Here is a 19,223-nt window from a genome sequence, read left to right as displayed (position 1 = left end):
TTCGGCATAGCAGAGGCTGCCAGAATTCTCGTGGCAGGGTGGGGGTGCGGTGGGTCCCAGACCCCCTAGGGGCTCTGCCAGGCTGGGAGGCAAAGGAGGCTGCACAGGGCCCCAGAATACAGACATTTTTTGAAGTGCAAAAAACAAAACTATTCTCCTTCAGATACAATAGAGGAAGAAGGAAACAAGAGGCGTGTGTTGGAATATGTCCTGTTGAGCACCAGGTAAACACTCTGCATTCAGTTCCTTAAGAAAAATGGACTTTTGGCTCCTGGGCCTCAGGTGTCCTTACAGGCAGAGGGGCCAGATCACAGAAAGGATTAGAAACACTTAAAAAAAATCTTAACAGGCTCCCCATTCCCCCCAAAACTCCCATCCCTATGGAGGGAGCAAAGACTAAATCAGATTTGAAAATGCGAATACGACTGCAAACAGGTTAAACTGCTACTGAACTTGTGGGCAGGACGGAAGAAGGACCCTCTCTCTGGCCAGGCTGCTGAGATGCTCTGGGTGGGAGGTAAAAAGATTGTGGTGGGTGGAAAGCTGGGGGTGGGGGTGGGGGTGGGGTCAAATGTTAAACAGGGCGCGCAGTGCCTCAGGGCTAAGAACCAGGTCCGTGGGGAAATGGGTCAGGCACTCACAGCTATGGCCTCTGGCCCGATGGGCCAGGGCAGGACCTGCTGACTCCTCTCTGTGCGGAGAGAGCCAAGCGGATCGGATCGTGGCCCCGGGGCGGAGCCGGCAGACTCGGACGAAGGCTGGGCAGCTCAGGCACTCAATCCTCCCGCAGGTAGGCTTCCTGCTCCGGTTCCGCCCTCTCGTCCCCTTCCTCCTGAGTTTTCTGACGGAGTTCCTCTGTCTGTGCTTCTGCCAACTTGGTTTCTGCTTTCTGGGAAAGCTGGCGCACCTCCTGCACCTGGGACTTCACCAGCTGAATGTGATTCCTGGCAGTTATAGAGGCCTGATCCGCTCCTGCCAAGAGATGGCACGGTTAGGCTGAATGGCGGAAGGGTAGAGGGCACGGTGGCAAAAAGGAAAGCCTGGGGCTCCCTGTCGTCTGAGCCCCTCTTGGAGACTCGCCCTGCCCTCCCTCTCTGCACCACAGAGAACTGTCTCCACGTTCAGGTCTGCATATTTCTCCAGCTATCCGCTCTCGTTATTAATAATTACTAAATGTTGATTCCCACAACCATCTCTACAGCTACACAGCTCTTAGTATAGACACCTTATGAATTTACACAAGTAATACATTTCTTTTTGACAAATTAATAGCTCATTAAATTGTCAAAGATCTCTTTCGTCAGCCTACCTAATCTTCAGAGATAACCTCTGCTGGAAGTTTAATGAGCATCTTTCTCATCTTTTGTACATATGGGATGCATAGAGAAATATTTTGCTACTTTATATAATGGCACAAAAGGTATTTATTGAACATATTTTGCAATTTTGCTTTTTCTTTAAACATGTTTTCAGGCTCTATCATTCTGTTTACCTGCTACTAGTATATTTCATCATACAGATATGCACACTTATCAATTCATCTATAGATGATCTGGGTGGTTTTTTTCTACCTTACTGTATCAATAAGAACCTTCAGCACAATGTTAAAAGTTAGTGGAGAATAGCAAGCATCTTATTTTGACCTTGATGGGAATGCCTCTCATAGTTCATTAAGTAGGAGTACTTAACCTTGATTATCATGTTAATAAAACTGTATTCATTACTGGGATTGAAATCATAAATGGGTATTACATTTTACTGAAGGCTTTTGGGGCCTATATTGATATTACACCGCTGGCTTTTCTCCTTTAATCTACTGTAGATAATCTCAAGTAGTAAATTATATTGATAGTTTTTTTTTTTTTTCCAGTGTTGAAGTATTTTGTATTTTGCAGTAAAAGGCTATATCTTACTTTTATGTATATTCTTAAGTGATACTGACCATAGTTCTTTTTTTGTTTCGGTACTGGCCTAGTGCAGTTTGGGATCAGGCCTAGGCCAGCTTTATACAACAGTTGGGAGGCTTGCCATCATTTTCTGTGTACTGATACACTTTCTGTAATGTAGGATATGTTCCTGAAAGATTTGATAAAGCTATCCCACAAAACAGCTGGGTTTAGTGTCCACTTTTGGGACACAGAGTCTTTGAATACTGTTTCAACCTTTATGGTTATTGGCTCTATTTTGATTCTTTACTTCTTTGGCCAATGTGGGGTTTCCATAAAGACTATAATATTGATATAATTAAAAACCCTCCGTATCTGTAACAGCCCTTTCTTTTTTATTTTTTATTTAAAAAAAAATTTTTTTTTTCAACATTTATTTATTTTTGGGACAGAGAGAGACAGAGCATGAACGGGGGAGGGGCAGAGAGAGAGGGAGACACAGAATCGGAAACAGGCTCCAGGCTCTGAGCCATCAGCCCAGAGCCCGACGTGGGGCTCAAACTCACGGACCGCAAGATCGTGACCTGGCTGAAGTCGGACGCTTAACCGACTGCGCCACCCAGGCGCCCCTGTAACAGCCCTTTCTAATGTTACTTTTGCCTTCTAAAAAGTCCTACTTGCCAAAAAATTTTTTTTTCTTTTTAAGAACCAGATTTTGCCCTTTTTCTTTGTATTTTGAAAGCGAGAGCACATGAGCGGGGGAAGGCAGAAAGAGAGGGAGAGACAGACAGAAATCCCAAGCAAGTTCCTGACACTGTCTGCCAGGAGTCTGAGGGGCTTGAACCCATAAACGGTGAGATCATGACCTGAGTTAAGAGTTGGATGCTTAACCAGCTGAGCCACCTAGGCACCCTGATTTTGCCTTTCTGATTATTTTTATCTTCTTACACCTTTTATTCCATTTGTTCTACACTGGGTGTACAGTCCCCTATTTCTAAATGGGTTACAAGTTTAGTTTCTTCATTTTCAGTACTCAGTACACTGAATATTCCTTGTCATTCATGGCTGTTCTTTGAATTTATGACATACCTCTTTAAAGGTGCCCCAGGTCTCTTTAGCAGCTACTTTATCTGCAACTCTGTCTGCTGCATACTGCACTTGTCATCACCGTTTCAAATATTTTTCCATTTCTATTTTGATTTTTGGTCAGAGAAGGGAGTAAGAGGGAATTGGCTGAGGCTTTGTCACCTGGCATAAAATCAGTTTTTGTATGTGCTCTATTTGTTTGAGAAGAATGTATTTGGAAGGGGGGCAAAGTTTTATATTTACTATGTATACTTGATGAAGCTTTTAAAAATCATTGTTCTGACCCTTCACAGCTTTACTTTTTTTAGTCTTGATCTGTGAGTCTCTGAGATGTGTATAAAACGTAACTTTTCCTTGTAAATCTCAATTTTGCTTTATTACATTTTCATGATATATTTTTGTTAGTGTTGAATATTTACTGATTATAAAATAACTTAAAAATCACCCATTATTCCAACATCCAAACTATATTAGCATTTTGGTTCATTTCCTTCCAATATTTGTGTCTTCAGTTTGTTCCATCAATGCCTTATAGTTTTCAGAATATGCATCTTTTGCCTCCTCAGATGAATTTATTCCTAGGTATTTTATTCTTTTGGGTGCAATTGTAAATTTTCTTAAATCTTTTTTTTAAACAACTGAGGATGAAGTTAGCTGTGGACTTTTCAGGTATGGCCTTTAATGTATTTGGGGATATTCCCACTAAGCCCACTTTGCTGAGAGTTTTTATCATCAATGGATGTCATATTTTGTCAAATGCTTTTCTTTGCATCTATTGAGTTGATCATATGGTTTTTATCCTTCTTCTTGTTAATGTGAAGTATCACACCGATTTGCAAATATCAAACAACCCTCTCGTCCCTGGAATAAAGCTCACTTGACCTTGATGAATGATTTTTGTAATGTTGTTATTGAGGATCTATGTTCCTCAGAAGTACTGCTGGCTTCTGGTTTTCTTTTTGCAGTCTTTCGTTTTGGTATCAGGGAGGGCTGAATTTGGAAATTTTTGTCTATTTTTTGGAATAGTTTGAGAAGAACAGGTATTCTCTCTTCCTTAAAAGCTTAGTATGATTCAATTTGGTGAAGCCATCTGGCCCTCGACTTTTGTTGGGAGTTTTTTTTTTTTTTTTTTTTTTTTAATATTAATTTTGAGGGAGAGGGAGAATCCCAAGCAGGGTCTCCACTATTGTGGGGCCCAATCTCATGAACTGCGGGATCATGCCCTGAGTCGAAATCCAGAGTCCGACGCTTAACCCACTGAGCCACCCTGGTGCCCCAGGAGTTTTTATTACTGATTCCATTTCATTACTAGTAATTGTTCTGTTCAAATTTTCTATCTTTTATTGGTTCACGTTTGGAAGATGTAGGTTTCTAGGAATTTATTATTTCTTCCACATTGTCCAATTTGTTGGTATATGATTTTTCATAATCTTTTATAATCCTTTGTATTTCTGTGGTATCGGTATGTGGTATTTCTGTGGTATTCTCCATTTCTGATTTTTTGAATGTTTGTTTATTTTTGAGAAAGGGAGACAGAGCACGAGCAGGGGGAGGGGCAGAGAGAGGGAGACACAGAATCTGAAGCAGGTTCCAGGCTCTGAGTTGTCAGCACAGGGCCTGGCGCAGGGCTCAACCCATAAACTGTGAGATCTCAAACCCATAAACCCATGACCTGAGCCACCCAGGTGCCCGAGTCCTTTTTTCTTTTTTTTTTAGGAGTCTGACTAAGGTTTATCAATTTTGTCTGTCTTTTGAAAGAACCAGCTCTTGGGTTCATTGACCTTTCCTTTTTTTTAAATTTCCTATTTCAGGGGCGCCTGGGTGGCTCAGTTGGTTAAGCGGCCAACTTCAGCTCAGGTCATGATCTTACGGTCCGTGAGTTCGAGCCCCGCGTTGGGCTCTGTGCTGACAGCTCAGAGCCTGGAGCCTGTTTCAGATTCTGTGTCTCCCTCTCTCTGACCCTCCCCCATTCATGCTTTGTCTCTGTCTCAAAAATAAACAAACATTTAAAAAAAAAATTTCTATTTCTCCTCCAATCTTTATTATTTTGTTCCCTTCTACTAGGCTTTAAGTTTTATTTGTTCTTCTTTTTCTAGCTCCTTTAGGTGTAAGGTTAGGTTTTTTTGAGGTTTTTTTTTTTTTTTTTTAATTTCTTAAGTGAGGCCTATATTACTGTAAACTCAGAACTGCTTTGGCTGAGTCCCAAAGATTTTGGACCAGTGTGTTTTCTTTTCTCTCCATGTATTTTATTTCCTCTATGATTTCTTGGTTGACCCACTTGTTCAGTAGCATGTTGTTTAGCCTCCATGTGTTTGTGTATTTTTCCAGATTTTCTTCTTGAAATTGATTTCTAGTCTCAATTCATTGGGGTCAGAAAAGATATTTGATAAGATCTCAATCTTCTTAAACTTACTGAGACTAGTTTTGTGGCCTCACATGTGATCTTTCCTGGAGAATGTTCTATGTGCACTTGAAAAGACTGTATACTCTGTTTTGTGATGGAATGTTTTGTGTGTTTAGCTGTTAGGTTCATGTGGTCTAATGTGTTGTTCAAAGCCACTGTTTTCTGTCTGGATCATCTATCCTTTTTTTTTTTTTTTTTTTTTTAATATTTATTTGGGGGGGGGGGAGGAGAGCGAGAATCTCAAGGAGGCCCCGTGCTGTCAGCATAGGGCTGGACATGGGGCTTAATCTCATCAACTGTGAGATCATGATCTGAGCCAAAATCAAGAGATGCTTAACTGAGTCACCTAGGCGCCCCTGAATCATCTAAGTGGGGTGTTAAAATCCCTTACCATTATTATATTACTGTCAATTTCTCCCTTTTCTGTTAATATTTGATGTATGTATTTAGGTGCTATGTTGCGTGCATATTTGTTAACTGTTATGTCTTGTTGGATTGATTCCTTTATGTAATATCCTTCTTTGTCTCTTGCTACAGGCTTTGTTTTAAAGTCTATTTGTCTGGGGGCGCCTGGCTGGCTTGGTCAGTTAAGTGTCTGACTTCAGCTCAGGTCATGAGTTTGACCCCCACATCAGGTTCTGTGCTGACCATGTGGAGCTTGCTTGGGATTCTCTCTGCCTCTCCCCAACTCATGCTTTCTCTCTCAAAAATAAACACACTTAAAAAAAATTAACAAGGTCGATTTCTGATAGAAGTATTGCTACCCTGGCTTCCCCCCCACCCCCCCCACTTCATTTGCATGGCATATGTTTTTCCATCCCTTCACCTTCAGTCTGTACGTGTGTTTAGGTCAGAAGCGAATCTCTCGTAGGCAGCATAAGTGGGTCTTCTGTGTCTTTTGGAGCACTTAGTCCCCTTACATTTAAAGTAATTATTGATAGGTGTATACTTACTGCCATCTTGTTAACTGTTTTCTGGTTGTTTTTATAGTTCTTCTCTTGCTCTTTTCCCTTGTGAATTTGATGGCTTTTTAAAAATTTTTATTTTTGAGAGACAGAGTGGAAGAGGCTGAGGGGCAGAAAGAAGTGGAGAACAGAGGATCCAAAGCGGGCTCAGCACCGACAGCAATGAGCCTGAGATGAGCCTTGAACCCACGAACTGCAAGATCATCACCTGAGCTGAAGTTGGACGCTCAACTGAGCCACCCAGGTGCCCCTGATGGCTTTCTTTAGTGGTGGTTTTTGTGTGTATCTATTATAGGTTTTTGATTTGTGGTCACCATTTGGTTCATATATAACATGTTATATGCATCAGAGTCTATATTAAGTTGGTTTCTTAAGTTTGTAAGCACTAAATTTTTACTTTCTCCACATTTTATGTATATGATGTCATTTCACATCTTTTTGTGTATCCCTTGACTCATTTTTGTATCAATTTTTACTACTTATGTGGTTTAACTTCTATACTGGCTTTGTAAGTGAATAATCTAATACTTTTACTATATATTGGCTTTTACGTGTGACATTTTTTCCTTTCATAATTTTCTTCTAGTTATGGCCTCCCCCCCACCCCCATTTAAAGAATTTCCTTTAACATTTCCCATAGGCTGGTTTAGTGGTGATGAACTCCTTTAACTTTTGTTTGGGAAACTCTCTCTCCTTATATTTTGAATGATAACCTTGCTGGGTATTCTTGGTCATAGATTTTCTCCTTTTAGCACTTGCAACACATGCCACTTCCTTCTGGCCTGCAAAGTTTGTGCTGAAAAAATCAACTAGTAGCCTTATGGGGTATCTCTTGCATGTAACTATTTTGCTGATTTATTATTTTTTTGATGTTTGTTTATTTTTGAGAGTGAGCAAGCAAGCACGGGGGAGGAGCAGAGAGAGGAAGACACAGAATCCGAAGCAGACTCCAGGCTCTGAGCTGTCAGCACAGAGCCCTCCACGGGGCTTGAAATCATGAACCGCAAGATCATGACCTGAGCCAAAGTCAGATACACTTAAGTGACTGAGCCACCCAGGCTCCCCGTACTTTCTGCCATTTTAATTGTATATCTTGGTGTGGATCTCTTTTGGTTCATCTTGTTAGGGGCTATTTGTGCTTCCTGGACCTGAATGTCTGTTTCCTTTTTCAGATTAGGAAGGTTTTCTGCCGTCTTCTCTCTTCTCCTTCTAGGATCCCTATCATGTGGATGTCATTATGCTTGATAAAGTCACCGAGTACCCTTAACCTATTTTTACGTTTTGCTGTTCAGCTTGTTTTCCATCACCCTGTCCTCCAGATCATTGATCTATTCCTCTCCCTCCTCTCATCTTCTGTTGATTCCCTCTAGTGTATTTTTTATTTCCATTGCTGAATTCTTCATCTCTGGTTCTTTTTAGATTTTCTCTTTGTTGAAATTCTGAGTTCATCCCCCTTTTCTCAAGTCCAGTGAGTACGTTTATGACAATCACTTTGAATTCCTTATCAGGCAATTGCTTAATGACTGATATCTTCTGGATTGTTTTAATGCCTTTAGTCTTGAATCCTTTTTCGGATTCTGACATCGCTCTGCTAGAGCTTTTTGGGATAGCTTTCTTTTTCTTAATAATGGCTCAGTTTAGCTTTTTATAACTTTCAACCTTCCTATACATTTTGTTTTAGGTATCTCTGTAAATCATTTTTGCTGTGATTATTTTTTTGAACATGTTCTTAGCTATTGCAATTATTGATGTTGGTACTTGTTCCTTTATTTACTTCGCATTTTCTTTCTTTTAAATCTTTATCAAGTTTTCATTTAACAAGGTCTAATGTTAAGCCAATGTCTATCTCTTCTTAGCATGCTTTCACTTCTTCCCTGAACTGATTTAAAAATTTAACACTCAGGGGGCACCTGCGTGGCTCAGTTGGTTAAGCGTCCAACTTCAGCTCAGGTTACGTTCTCACAGTTCATAAGTTCAACCCCGTGTCAGGCTCTGCACTGACAGCTCAGAGCCTGGAGCCTGCTTTGGATTTAGTGTCTCCCTCTCTCTTTGCCCTTCCTCTGCTTGTGTTCTCTCACTCTCAAACATTAAAAAAAAAAAACCTCAAATGTTGACAAGTTTTATTAAATTTTTTTCACTATTTTTATCTCAGTTGCTCCTTTTTAAACTAATTTCTTTATTCACAAAGCAGTTTTTCCAGAAAGCATATGTGGTTGGTAAACTTTTGAGTCTTTTTATATCTGAAATAATATTTGGCTGGATATAAAATTCTAGGTTATTGATTTGTCACCTTGCATCCAGGATTGCTGATAAGACTGATTCTTATAGTTTTTTTTAGGATTCTTTGTATATTTCATATTGAGCTTTTTGCCATGATTTTAAGTTGTAAGCCTTTTTAATCAGTTTTACGAAAAGGTCTTTTTCCAGATAATGCTTACTTTCCCTTTTCTCCAGCTCAATCTAAGCCTGCCTGGATGATGAAGGTTGCCTGGGAATGTTCGTGCTGTAACACCTCAGCAAATCTCCCTGTTCACCGCACATCTCCCACCTCTGCCGTGGCATTGCTATGGTGCTACTTTCATATATTTGCTGTTTCACTCTTCATTCCAATTCTGCTTTTAGTTCACTAACAATTCTTTTTTGTTTTACTTTAAAAAATACATACATATGTTGTGGGGCACCTGGGTGGTTCAGTCAGTTAAGCAGGTGACTCTTGATTTCGGTGCAGGTCTCGATCTCATGATTGAGCCCCGCATCGGGCTCTGTGCTGACAGTGAGGGGCCTGCTTGGGATTCTCTCTTTCTGCCCTTCCTCTGCTCATGCACTCTCTCAAATCAACATAAAAAAACCAAACATATTATATGCTTTTTTTTAAGATGTGGCACCAGAGCCCCTAGTTTGTTATCCCGAAGTCAGAAAACAAAAGAGCTGACCCTAGGCTTCTGGTTTGAAACGAATTCAGGTAAGATTAAACTAGTTTTATTTAAAATATTTTAAATTCAAAAACATTCAGCTCAAGCCCACTGGATGGATAGTGAGGTTCAAAAAACATCCTGGTGAATGACTGGGATACAAAAGTGGAGGCATTAGAATTGGGCTGAATCCCAGTCTGGCTGCTTACTTACCATACCACATCATCTCCACGGGTTTCTTAACCCTCTCTCCCCATTTTCTTCATTTGTAAAGTGGGAAAGATCATCCTCAAGTTCCTTAAATTGAAAGTGCCTATAAAATACTTACAACATATACTCAATAAATAGTAGCTATTATTTGTCTGAGATCCGCCACTGACTAGGATTCCAGGTTTCAGTAAGGTTCACACGGATTGATGATCTCAAGTCTCCTCCAACTGTGTCCCTCTATGACTAGTTATTCATAAATATCGGTGTTACGAAACGAATAAAACGCTTGGGGTGCCTGGGTGGCTCAGCTGCTTAAGCGTCCAACTCTTGATCTGCACTCAGGTCGTGATCTCGCGGTTTGTGGGATCAAGCCCTGCATCTGGTCTGCACAGACAGCATGAAGCCTACTTGGGATTCCCTGCCTCTATCTCTCTCAAATAAACTTAAAAAAAAAAAAACCCACAAAAAACACAAATGCTTAAAAATCTGGGGTACCTGGGTGGCTCAGTCAGTTAAGCATCCTGACTTTTGGTCTGGGCTCAGGTCATGATCTCAAGGTTTGAGCCACGCATCCGGCTCTGCACTGACAGTGCGGAGCCTGCTTGGGATTCTTCCTCCCTCTGTCCCTCCCCTGTGCTCTCTCTCAAAATAAACATTTAAAAAAAAGCCTAAAAACCATTTGGACACAATTATTTTCTAATGGGCAGCAGTTGCACCATTTTCTAGACACAGACTACCTGGCGATTGGATATGGAGACATTTTTTCAGTCAGAGCCACAGGCCTTAGACTGTCTAATCTAAATCCCTCATTTTACAGCTAGATGAAAACTCAACTGGCACACTGGTAGTGAAAACTGGAACCTACCAGTCTGGTATGCGGCTTCTGCCGCCATCTCTGAAAGACCAAGGGCAGTCATCCAAGTGGTTTCCAACTTCAAGTACTCTTGTTGCTTTGAAGTCATCTGTAAGTTAAACACAGCACTTCAGACAACAACGAGAGGTTCATAAGCACATTAAAATGGACTTAGAGTAGTAGATTCAGAGAACAGTTACTGGTCAGACACCTTAATTTACTAATTTAGACACCAGAATGAGGTAGGGGCACTAATACAGAAATGTCCAATAACTTTTTCTTACCTCAACTCTGGCTCCTATGATCACCTGCCACACTTCATCTTCCTCCTGTGAATTCATTTTCCCAAGTAAACTTGTATATTGTCGGTACAAAGAAATTAAGGTGTAAACGGCCTACAAATATAGAATAAATAAGCGTGAGTAAAATAGGCGAGACATACTAGGATTAGTGAGAATTACACCTCAAGGAAATCAAGTGCTGTTATAGCCAACCAGCTCTTCAGTCCTTCCTCCTCACTGAAATCGCACTGCTGTATGAGGTAAAGGCATTATTCTAGGACACGAGTGTCCCCACTAGTCCACTTTTGTGTTTTTAAAAGATTGTTAGCAGTTCACACAGAGAATACAACGTAGAAGAAAAGCCCAGAAGGCTGAGGGGGAAAGCTGCCAAAATATAAAATATAAAGGTATAATAAACCTATAAATGATACCTATTAGCTCAGATTAGTGGTTTTGAAACTATTCCCACAGAGAAGCCCCTGGTGCTGCAAGTGTTAGACTCTGCACCCCTTTACCCCTAACTGAACCCAATCAGCTTTGTTCTCTGGTCTTATACTGCGATGCTGTATTTAAAGACTTTTTTTTTTTTTTTTTTTTTTTTTTAAAAAAAGGAGTTCCAGGAAAAAGTCTAAACCCCACTGACTTAGGTCGAAGTCTCGGCCAACTTTTGTAAAGGACCAGAGAGTGAATATTTTAGGCTTTGTGGGCCCTATAGTCTCTGCTGAAACTATTCAATTCACAAAAACAGTCACAGACAACATAAAAACAAATGAGTCTGGCTACGTTTCAGTAGAACTACGAAAACAGGCATCAGGCTAGACTTGGGCTATGAGCAATAATTTGCTAACCCCTGGTTTAGACAATCAAAACTTAAGAGGACACTTACCTTAGTATATTCAGTGATTGCTTCAATCAAAGCATACGTGGTCTGAGAGAGAAAGGTGGAGGTGCTATCTGTTACCAAAGACACAGCTCTCCTCATTAATGCATCATTGCTAAGAGAATGAGGCTCCAATTTCTGAAAGACACAAACATTTTCACTCAACTTCTAACCTAAAGCTCCAACCGAGAATTTCATCATAGATAGCCAAGTGAAAAACACTTGTCACACTGCAGCTGCTTCTTTGTTTTCTCATTAGGCTCTATTTGGGCTAATAAAGACAATATACGGAAGTAACTCCAGAGTATGCTTTCCGTCCACTTTTATTCTTTATGCTCTGCTCCAAAAAGCCAAGCACTTCTTTACAAGAAATAGGTCTAGTAATTATAACCAACAAATTTCAGAAAGTTGTGATTCATTCATGAACACAGTGTTAGATACCTGGGATATGAAGATACATAGGATATATTCTCTGTCCTCAAAGATTTCAGATGGGGAAGGGGAGGAGCTGGGGCTAACAGAGAACTTGAGAAATTAACGCAGTCAAGTACCACGGAGTTGTGGCAGAAGTCCATACAGGCCACAGTGGGGGCACACACATGAAAACAATCTCTTCTATGTTGAATGAAAAGAGCTTAGAAAAGGCTTCACAGAGCTGATGACAATTAAGCAGAGTCTAAGTCGATGGGTGGATGGGGGAGAGCAATTCTGGACAGAATGAATAGTAGAGTCTTGGGTGGGGTTTGGGGACTCTTCACTCTGACCTCAGTTATTTAAAAAAAGCCAATATAACTTCTCAAGAGTTAAGGTAATGTAGCCACCTTAACTAAAAACAGGTCTCCCCTGCTTTCGCAAAGTTTGTGTTAAGCCACTTTTCTTTTAAGAAAGATTTACAGAGGCGCCTGGGCGGCTTGGTTGAGCGTCTGACTTCGGCTCAGGTCATGATCTCTCGCAGTTTGTGGGTTCGAGCCCCACACTGGACTCGCTGCCGTCAGCGCAGAGCCTACTTTGGATCCTCTGTCCCTCTTTCTCTCTGCCCCTCCCCCGCTTGAGCTCTCTCTCTCTCTCAAAAATAAATAAACGTTAATAAAAAAGAAAAAGAAAAAAAGACCTACATTAGTACCTGATCTCAATAACCAAAATATGTCTGGAGAAGATTTTCAAGTTTACGAAGAAAAAAAAGCTGTTACTGTACTAATGTCTTTCCTGAAAAGCCAAGTGGCATAATGTGAACTTTTGGAAAGATGCTCTTTGTTTTACGCTGAATTACCAAAGGCTTCATAGGAATGCTTTACTTTCGGGTCATCCCGGACTCTGCCTTTTCCTTCCTCAACAGAGCACTGATCGTATCAGAACAAAGAAACCAATTCCTTCAATCCTATGTTGTCTTGTTTTTGCTATTTAGAGTGTAAGCCCAGAGAACCGCTGCCCATTGAAAGTAGCCGTCAAGAATTATCTCTGACACATGAACAAATCCAGAATTTCATTTACCATATTTATCTTTCATTCAATCAAATAAGTATTCCTTATGTACCTTCCATTCAGGGGCTAGAAAGACTGGGAAGAATATATACTGTTCACTGGAAGCTAACTTTTATATATTCTAACTGACGTCTTCACGGTTCACTTTACAATGCATTTCATTTGCTCCTTACAACGGTCCACGTATTATCACTTCTTTTTTACAGATGAGGAAATGAAAACTCAGAATAGTTTTATAAACTTTCCCCAAAAGCCACATATCTAGACTTCAAACCACATCTGCACCCAAGTCTGTACCCTTTCCACTATGCTCTGCTGACTCAGGAGAGTGCCAGATAGCTTATCACCAAATATCAAAATGTACAACACAAGGGATAAGAGGGAGATCACTGTTGGCCAGAAACTCTGAAAGGCTTTAAAGTGAGGTGGTACTTGGGACCGAGACAGCTAGGATGAGAACTGTCAGGCAGCCCAGGGAAGAAGAGATAATGAGGAAAGAATACATCTGTTGCATGCGGGGGATGTTTAGGGATCTAGCCTGGTTACAACAGATGGCACAAGGAAGGGGAGACCAGCGAGGACACTCGAGTGCAGGGGCACACAATGGAGAGCCACTGCAGGTTCTGAAGAACAGAAAAGGAACTATACCATTCCTACAGGATAAGGACCAGAGGCTCCTGCCATGTGGCCTGGGACTGAGGTAACTGGGGCTTAAGAAAGGTGTATGAACTGAGAAAGGACAGACCCAAAATATTCTTTTGAAGGAAGGAAGGCTGTCTTAATTATGGCAGAAAAGGGCCAGTGTTCAAGTCAGGGTTTTAGGATTAACAATGCTTCACAAGCAGAGATGAGGTTTGGCGTGAGGAACAAAAAGGTGCGGTCTCAGGAGTAAGCCTCAGAAGATGCTGAAAGGACTTGTGGGAAGTGAAGTCAATCTTCTTGTTGTGATAAACACACACGTCAGTATCAGAAATATTTTGCCAAAATGGGGTTTGCTCTTTCCCCAAAAGCACACAACCAGTGATCGTTTTAATAAGGTGCCACTTTCATATCACCTGTCTGCTTGAGAGCACCTAGATGTCTACCAGACATCTTAGACTGTCACTTCCAAAACTCTCGATTTCATCCTCCCAAAACCCACTCCCCTCCACTCCAATAAATGGCAACTCCATTCTTTCAGTGGCTTAGGCTTTTTCATTTTTTACTGTTTATTTTTGAGAGAGAGAAAGGGAACGTGAGCACAGGAGGGGTCAGGGGGAGGGCAGACAATCCAAAGATGTCTCTGCACAAACTGCAGAGAGCCCGACGGGGGGCTCGAACTCAGGAACTGTGAGATCATGACCTGAGCAGAAGTCATGCTTAACCGACTGAGCCACCCAGGTGCCCCTGCTTAGGCTTTTTAAAAAACCTTGGCATATGCTCCACATTCAATCCATCGGCAACTCATGCTGACCGCATCTGGTCCAACTTCTCCCCACCTAAACTGTTGCCAGCCTGCTCCAATCCTGGACTAGAACAACAGTCTCCCATTGGTCTTCCTAGTTCCACACAGCAGCCTTTAAAAACTTACATGAGATCGTAACAGCCTTGTGTTAAAATCCTCTGTGCCTTCCTTTTCGGAATACAATTTAAAGCCTTACCATGCCAAAAAGGACAAAAAGCTGAGTCTGATCCTCAGCTAATGTTCTGGCCCCATCTATTATGCTCTCTTTCTCATTCCACTCCAGCCTCATTAACCTGTTTGCTGTTCATCAGACATATCAGACATACACCTGCTTCTACCCCTTTGTAGTCAAGAATTCCCTCTGCCTGGCAAACTCTTCTCCAAGACATTACCATGGCTCATTTTCTCATTCTGATCCCTATTTAGACATCACCTTATGAGAATAGCCCTCCTGGGCTACCCTTTCCTACCTAAAAACAAAACAACTCCCTCCAAGCACTCCCTGTTCTCTTATTCTATTTGTTTCCTGCACAGCACTGATCACCTGGCATTTATATTTATTTTCTCCCCTTTTCCCTAGAATGTAAATTTCATGAAAGCAGGAACTTTGTTTTGTTCTTACATTTCTAGCAACGGCACATTAAAGCTGCCCAATAAATTTTTGTTGAAAGACTACTCTGTTGATAGACTGTAATACCCTCGTCTTATTCCTCTCCCCTCTGTATACAATTTGACATACTGTTCCTACCAAGTGGGACCATTAAAACGGGAGTATTAATATATTTGTCCAGTTATGAAGAAATAACGCTGGTATGGTAGAAAGTAAACTGTCGCATGGGGGTAGGAGCACTGGGTGAAACTAAGAGCTTGTCTGATGAGTCAGTGCGCCCCACCCCTGAGACTTCAAGAGGGCACAGTACACTAAGAAACAGTGACACTACAGTATTTTTACCTGTGCGATGGGAACTGCACACAGGGTCACACCAAATCCAACTGCCACAGTTTTGTGCCAGGGTCTTATCACTTCTGAGAAGCAGCGCTTCTTAAAGTTAGCCACCACAGGAACACACCGTCTGTACCTAGAAATCAAATTTAATAAGGCGTAACTACCAATCTGTAAGTCTCTTCAGTTCGTTTGCAGGGGTTGAAAACTCACACCGGGCCGAGCAGGAGCCTAAATGAGGCGCTGGGTCGGCCCGCCAGATGACAGGGCTCATGAGGAAGCGCGTCGGACTGGACAGCCCAGGACTCGATCGAAAGGGCAACCGCTACCCAACTCCCGTGAACCCCTGCCGCGCGGGGAGGCGAGCCCGGTGGTTTCGGACTTTAACCGGTAGCGGGTATGGAAGTTTAAAAGGCGGTCTCAAAGCTTTTTAAAAACCTCAGGCCAAAATAAACGCTTCTGCAGGCAGCATTCCGCTCCGGAACTCAGGTTGAGGTTTCCAGGTGTCCCCGAGAGTCCCCGCTGGGCAACACCTGGAGTCCGCAGGTGCCGCGAAGGGCTCCCCGGTGTGCAGAGGACGCACCCGGCAGTGCCCGCGCGGGGACTGACCAACTCCCCTCCTGCCCTCAGGGAACACTTCCTTGACAATCGGCCCCCCGCCAGGGCCTCTCCCCTTATCTCCCTCCAGTGGTTCCGATGGGCTAACGGGAACTCGCTGGCAGGCCGAGGCACTCCAGGAAGCCAGCCCGAGCTTGTGGGGCTTGGCACTCGGCCAGTGGAATAACGGGAAAGCCGTCAGTGAGAAACAGACCCCGGGCTTGGCCTCCAGCCCGGGACACAGTCAGGAGGTCCTCGGATCTGAGAGGGGCGGGACGCCGGGACCCGCTCTGCCGAGAAGCCAAAAGCGTGCCACCTAGGCGGCCGCTGCCATCCCGGCCATGGCGCCCCCTGCGGTGCCTCCCACCCTGCCGCACCGCCCTCGCACCCGACCACAGAAGTACCTGAAGAGGGAGGCTACGCTCCGCGACACCCAGCTCCTCAGAGCCGCCATCCTGCGGCGGCCGAACGCTAGACGCACACGCCGGAAGTGACGCCACTTCGTGAGCGGGGGACGGGGCGCGGCCTCTTCTTGAGTGGGTCTGGCCCCATGACCGCACCCCCGCCCGAGAGAACAGTTGGGATTGGACAGTCTGGAGGGAAGGGGCGGGGCTTAGGGTAACGGCGGTAACGGCCGCGACGAGCGCCCAACCGCCGCAGCTTCCGCGTGGGACTGGGCGGGCCCCGGGCCTGAGGGCGCTGAGCGGGCGGAGCGGAGTCGGCCGTCGTGAGAGGAAGTTGGATACCTACCCGGGCGAGGCCCTGCCTCGAGAGGCAGCCCTGGCCCGAGCGCGAGGCGTAGAGTTCTTCCGTCGGGCGGTGGAAGGTGTCCGGCAGGAGGCGGAGCAGCGCGCGGTGGCTCCGGCCGCTGGGGGCTGGCACGAGGCGGGCGGGGCGGGGGGCGGGGCTGCGGGCGCTGTCACTTCAGCACCAGGAAGTAGGTGGTCCAGCCGGCCAGCAGCAGCGCTCCGATGAGCACCGTGTAGCTGAGGAGCACGAAGGCCAGCAGCTCCCGCAGCAGCTGCAGCACGTGGATGGTGGACGAGGCCGGCATCGCAGGGAGCGGGAGGCCCGAGGACCTGCGGGGCGGGGGCACTCTGGAGTCTCTGGGCGCGCAAAGAAGACGGTCCCCCCTCCCCCCCCCCGTAAGCCCACCCTCCAATGGCCACTCCGCAAGCGCTGCTGAGCCAGGCGGTGTTATAGACAATGTGGATACAGGGGGGCTAGGCTAGCTCCTGGCCCTCAAAAGAGTAAACATGCTGCCCTAAGGCTGAGAAAGCCCCAAGTGCTGACTTTCTCCCTAACAACCATCTGGACGCCCTCTTTGCATTTACACTAATAGAAGTCTTTTAAACCAAAAGTTCTCCTTGTTCTAGGACTCCTAATCTGGATCTGGGTTGTGAGGAGAGAGAAGCCTGTCTGTTCCCAGTTTCCGCTGCTGCATTAGTCTTCATCCCTGGCTCTCTCTTCCCATCCACCTCCTGCATTTTTAATGCTGTGAGTGCTGCTAATGGCCTAATGAAGTAAAGCTTTCTTTTCCCATCACTCAAGCTGCGGCCCCAGCTGCCCGTGCTGCCTGGGAGGGGAAAAGGAGAGGGACCCCTTTGGGTGGGAGAAGGCAGCAGGTCCTCATTGAAGCCCCTCAGCAATTCCCTGGACCCCAAGGCTTGATAACATGCAGTTTGAGAGTCTTTTGTGTTATAGCCTGGCACGCTTGCCCTTCTGGCCAGCCAGTGTTGCAGAAGTGCCAAGAAGTGGGCATCAATTTGATTCCGGGCTTATCTCCTTCCCATTGTCCCCTTGTGCATCTGCTCCAGTCCTGTTATCTTCCACCGCTGATGGGATCAATGGCAACAATCTCTTTATCTCCACTGCTGTCCGGCCCAGCAATCTCCCCTCAGGCTCAGCCACTAGCTTCCTTCTCTCCCCGTTTTACTCACTCAGCAAAGTTTGCACAACTCCTCCGCTGCAGCAGCTCCACGGTTCCTCTCCCGGTCTGGTGTCTAAAGGCAGGCGTGTGTGTACTCCAGTGGCCTCGGCAGAGCTGTGGGATATTCAGGCAGCAGCTGCGCTCACCAACTAGGTGTGGTCTAGAGACCAATCAGAGTCTCCCCGTGGTCCCTGAGCAATCAGGGAGCTGCGCACGGCCCGTCTCAGGCCAGGCGGGGCACTGGCAACCCTGCCTGCCCTCCGCCCATTTCACTGCCACAGCCCACAGGGCTCTAACGATGCCTGCAAAGCTCCCCAATCGGATGGGCTGAGCAAGTGGTACACGAGGGGATTTTTCATGTCCCTTCTTGTCTTGCTTTTCTAAACACCGCGGGTGGGATACAGTGCAAATCCTTTTCTAACCTACATCGAGAGGAACCCCGTCCTACTCTGTGTCTCAGAGTAGAAGAACCGATATACAACTTTCACTTACAACTTTCCACCTAAAGCAAAAGCTGTTGTCTGAAAAAACATGTAAGTGCGAGGATGCATGTATGTGAGAAACGGGAGCTTAGAGAACCAAGAGCTCCTGAGTGCTTGATTGTAATTTACAGAGTTTAGCAGTTTGGAGATGAGATAGAGTCACCTTCCCAACGAGCCTACTTCTAATTTCAACTCCAAATGTGATGCAAAAACAGCCAGTAAGGATGTCAGCAAATAACAGACCCTTTCCCAGATGGACAACGAAGGGAAAGCACAAACTTTATACTGTTTCGGATTATTTTGCTTTTTGCTGTAGTTTGTGATTAGAGACTGTTTTTTGACCTTTAAAAATAGATGAGAGTGTGGACATCAACCCTTTTATCAACATCATCATCCACAAGCAAATGGCTCCTTAATTCAATCAGGGTCTGTTATTATCAAATCACTGCCCCGGCCGCAGCCTGGCTGAAAACAGGAGCAGAACATTATCAAGCTGCCCAGGAAGCCAGTGAGTAGTAATTGCTCCCCAGAGAATTGGTCATCTGAAGGGCTTCTGTGTCCTGCCTAGTGACAGGAAAGAAAGTATGGCTAAGATTTATGCCCTCACCCCACACCACAGCAACAGATGAAAAAGAGAGGCTAGGAGAGCAGGCTCAGCTCTGTCTCCTTACACTCTCCTGTCCTTCAAATGGACGTCTCAGAGCAGTTAAGTATTCTAGCCTCTGCAGACTCTGGTCACCACGAAGTAACGGAAGCGAAGAAACATTATGTGGCTTGAAATTCCCATCATTATTTAGAAATAAGACCAACCGAGAAAGTGGACATACTGCCTTTTTGTTTTAGATCACTGGTTGACAGAAAGGCATCC

General features: G+C 44.4%; 1 protein-coding gene across 1 annotated transcript; it reads right to left on the bottom strand.

Annotated features, from left to right (window-relative positions):
• Positions 1-194: 194 nt before the first annotated feature.
• On the bottom strand, positions 195-16,712 carry DIABLO (diablo IAP-binding mitochondrial protein). The gene is made up of 6 exons (XM_043557507.1): positions 16,348-16,712; positions 15,356-15,482; positions 11,484-11,615; positions 10,601-10,711; positions 10,329-10,425; positions 195-972 (listed from the first exon to the last, which is right to left on the bottom strand). Exons 1-6 carry the CDS (start codon positions 16,395-16,397, stop codon positions 776-778), a joined length of 714 nt encoding a protein of 237 aa, XP_043413442.1. The 5' UTR covers positions 16,398-16,712; the 3' UTR covers positions 195-775.
• Positions 16,713-19,223: the final 2,511 nt, after the last annotated feature.

Source organism: Prionailurus bengalensis, chromosome D3 (genome assembly GCF_016509475.1).
Source record: "Prionailurus bengalensis isolate Pbe53 chromosome D3, Fcat_Pben_1.1_paternal_pri, whole genome shotgun sequence".
Classification (NCBI taxonomy): Eukaryota; Metazoa; Chordata; class Mammalia; order Carnivora; family Felidae; genus Prionailurus; species Prionailurus bengalensis.
Note: the sequence above shows the minus strand (reverse complement) of the source record. Positions and strands in the feature narration are given on the sequence as shown.

Excerpts from the sequence above, each read along its gene's own strand:
- DIABLO (XM_043557507.1), bottom strand. The coding sequence starts at position 16,397 with ATGGCGGCTCTGAGGAGCTGGGTGTCGCGGAGCGTAGCCTCCCTCTTC. Across the intron at positions 11,616-15,355 it reads GTGCAGTTCCCATCGCACAG|AAATTGGAGCCTCATTCTCT; the intron begins GTAAAAATACTG and ends TGTGTCTTTCAG. Across the intron at positions 10,426-10,600 it reads TCATAGGAGCCAGAGTTGAG|ATGACTTCAAAGCAACAAGA; the intron begins GTAAGAAAAAGT and ends TTTAACTTACAG.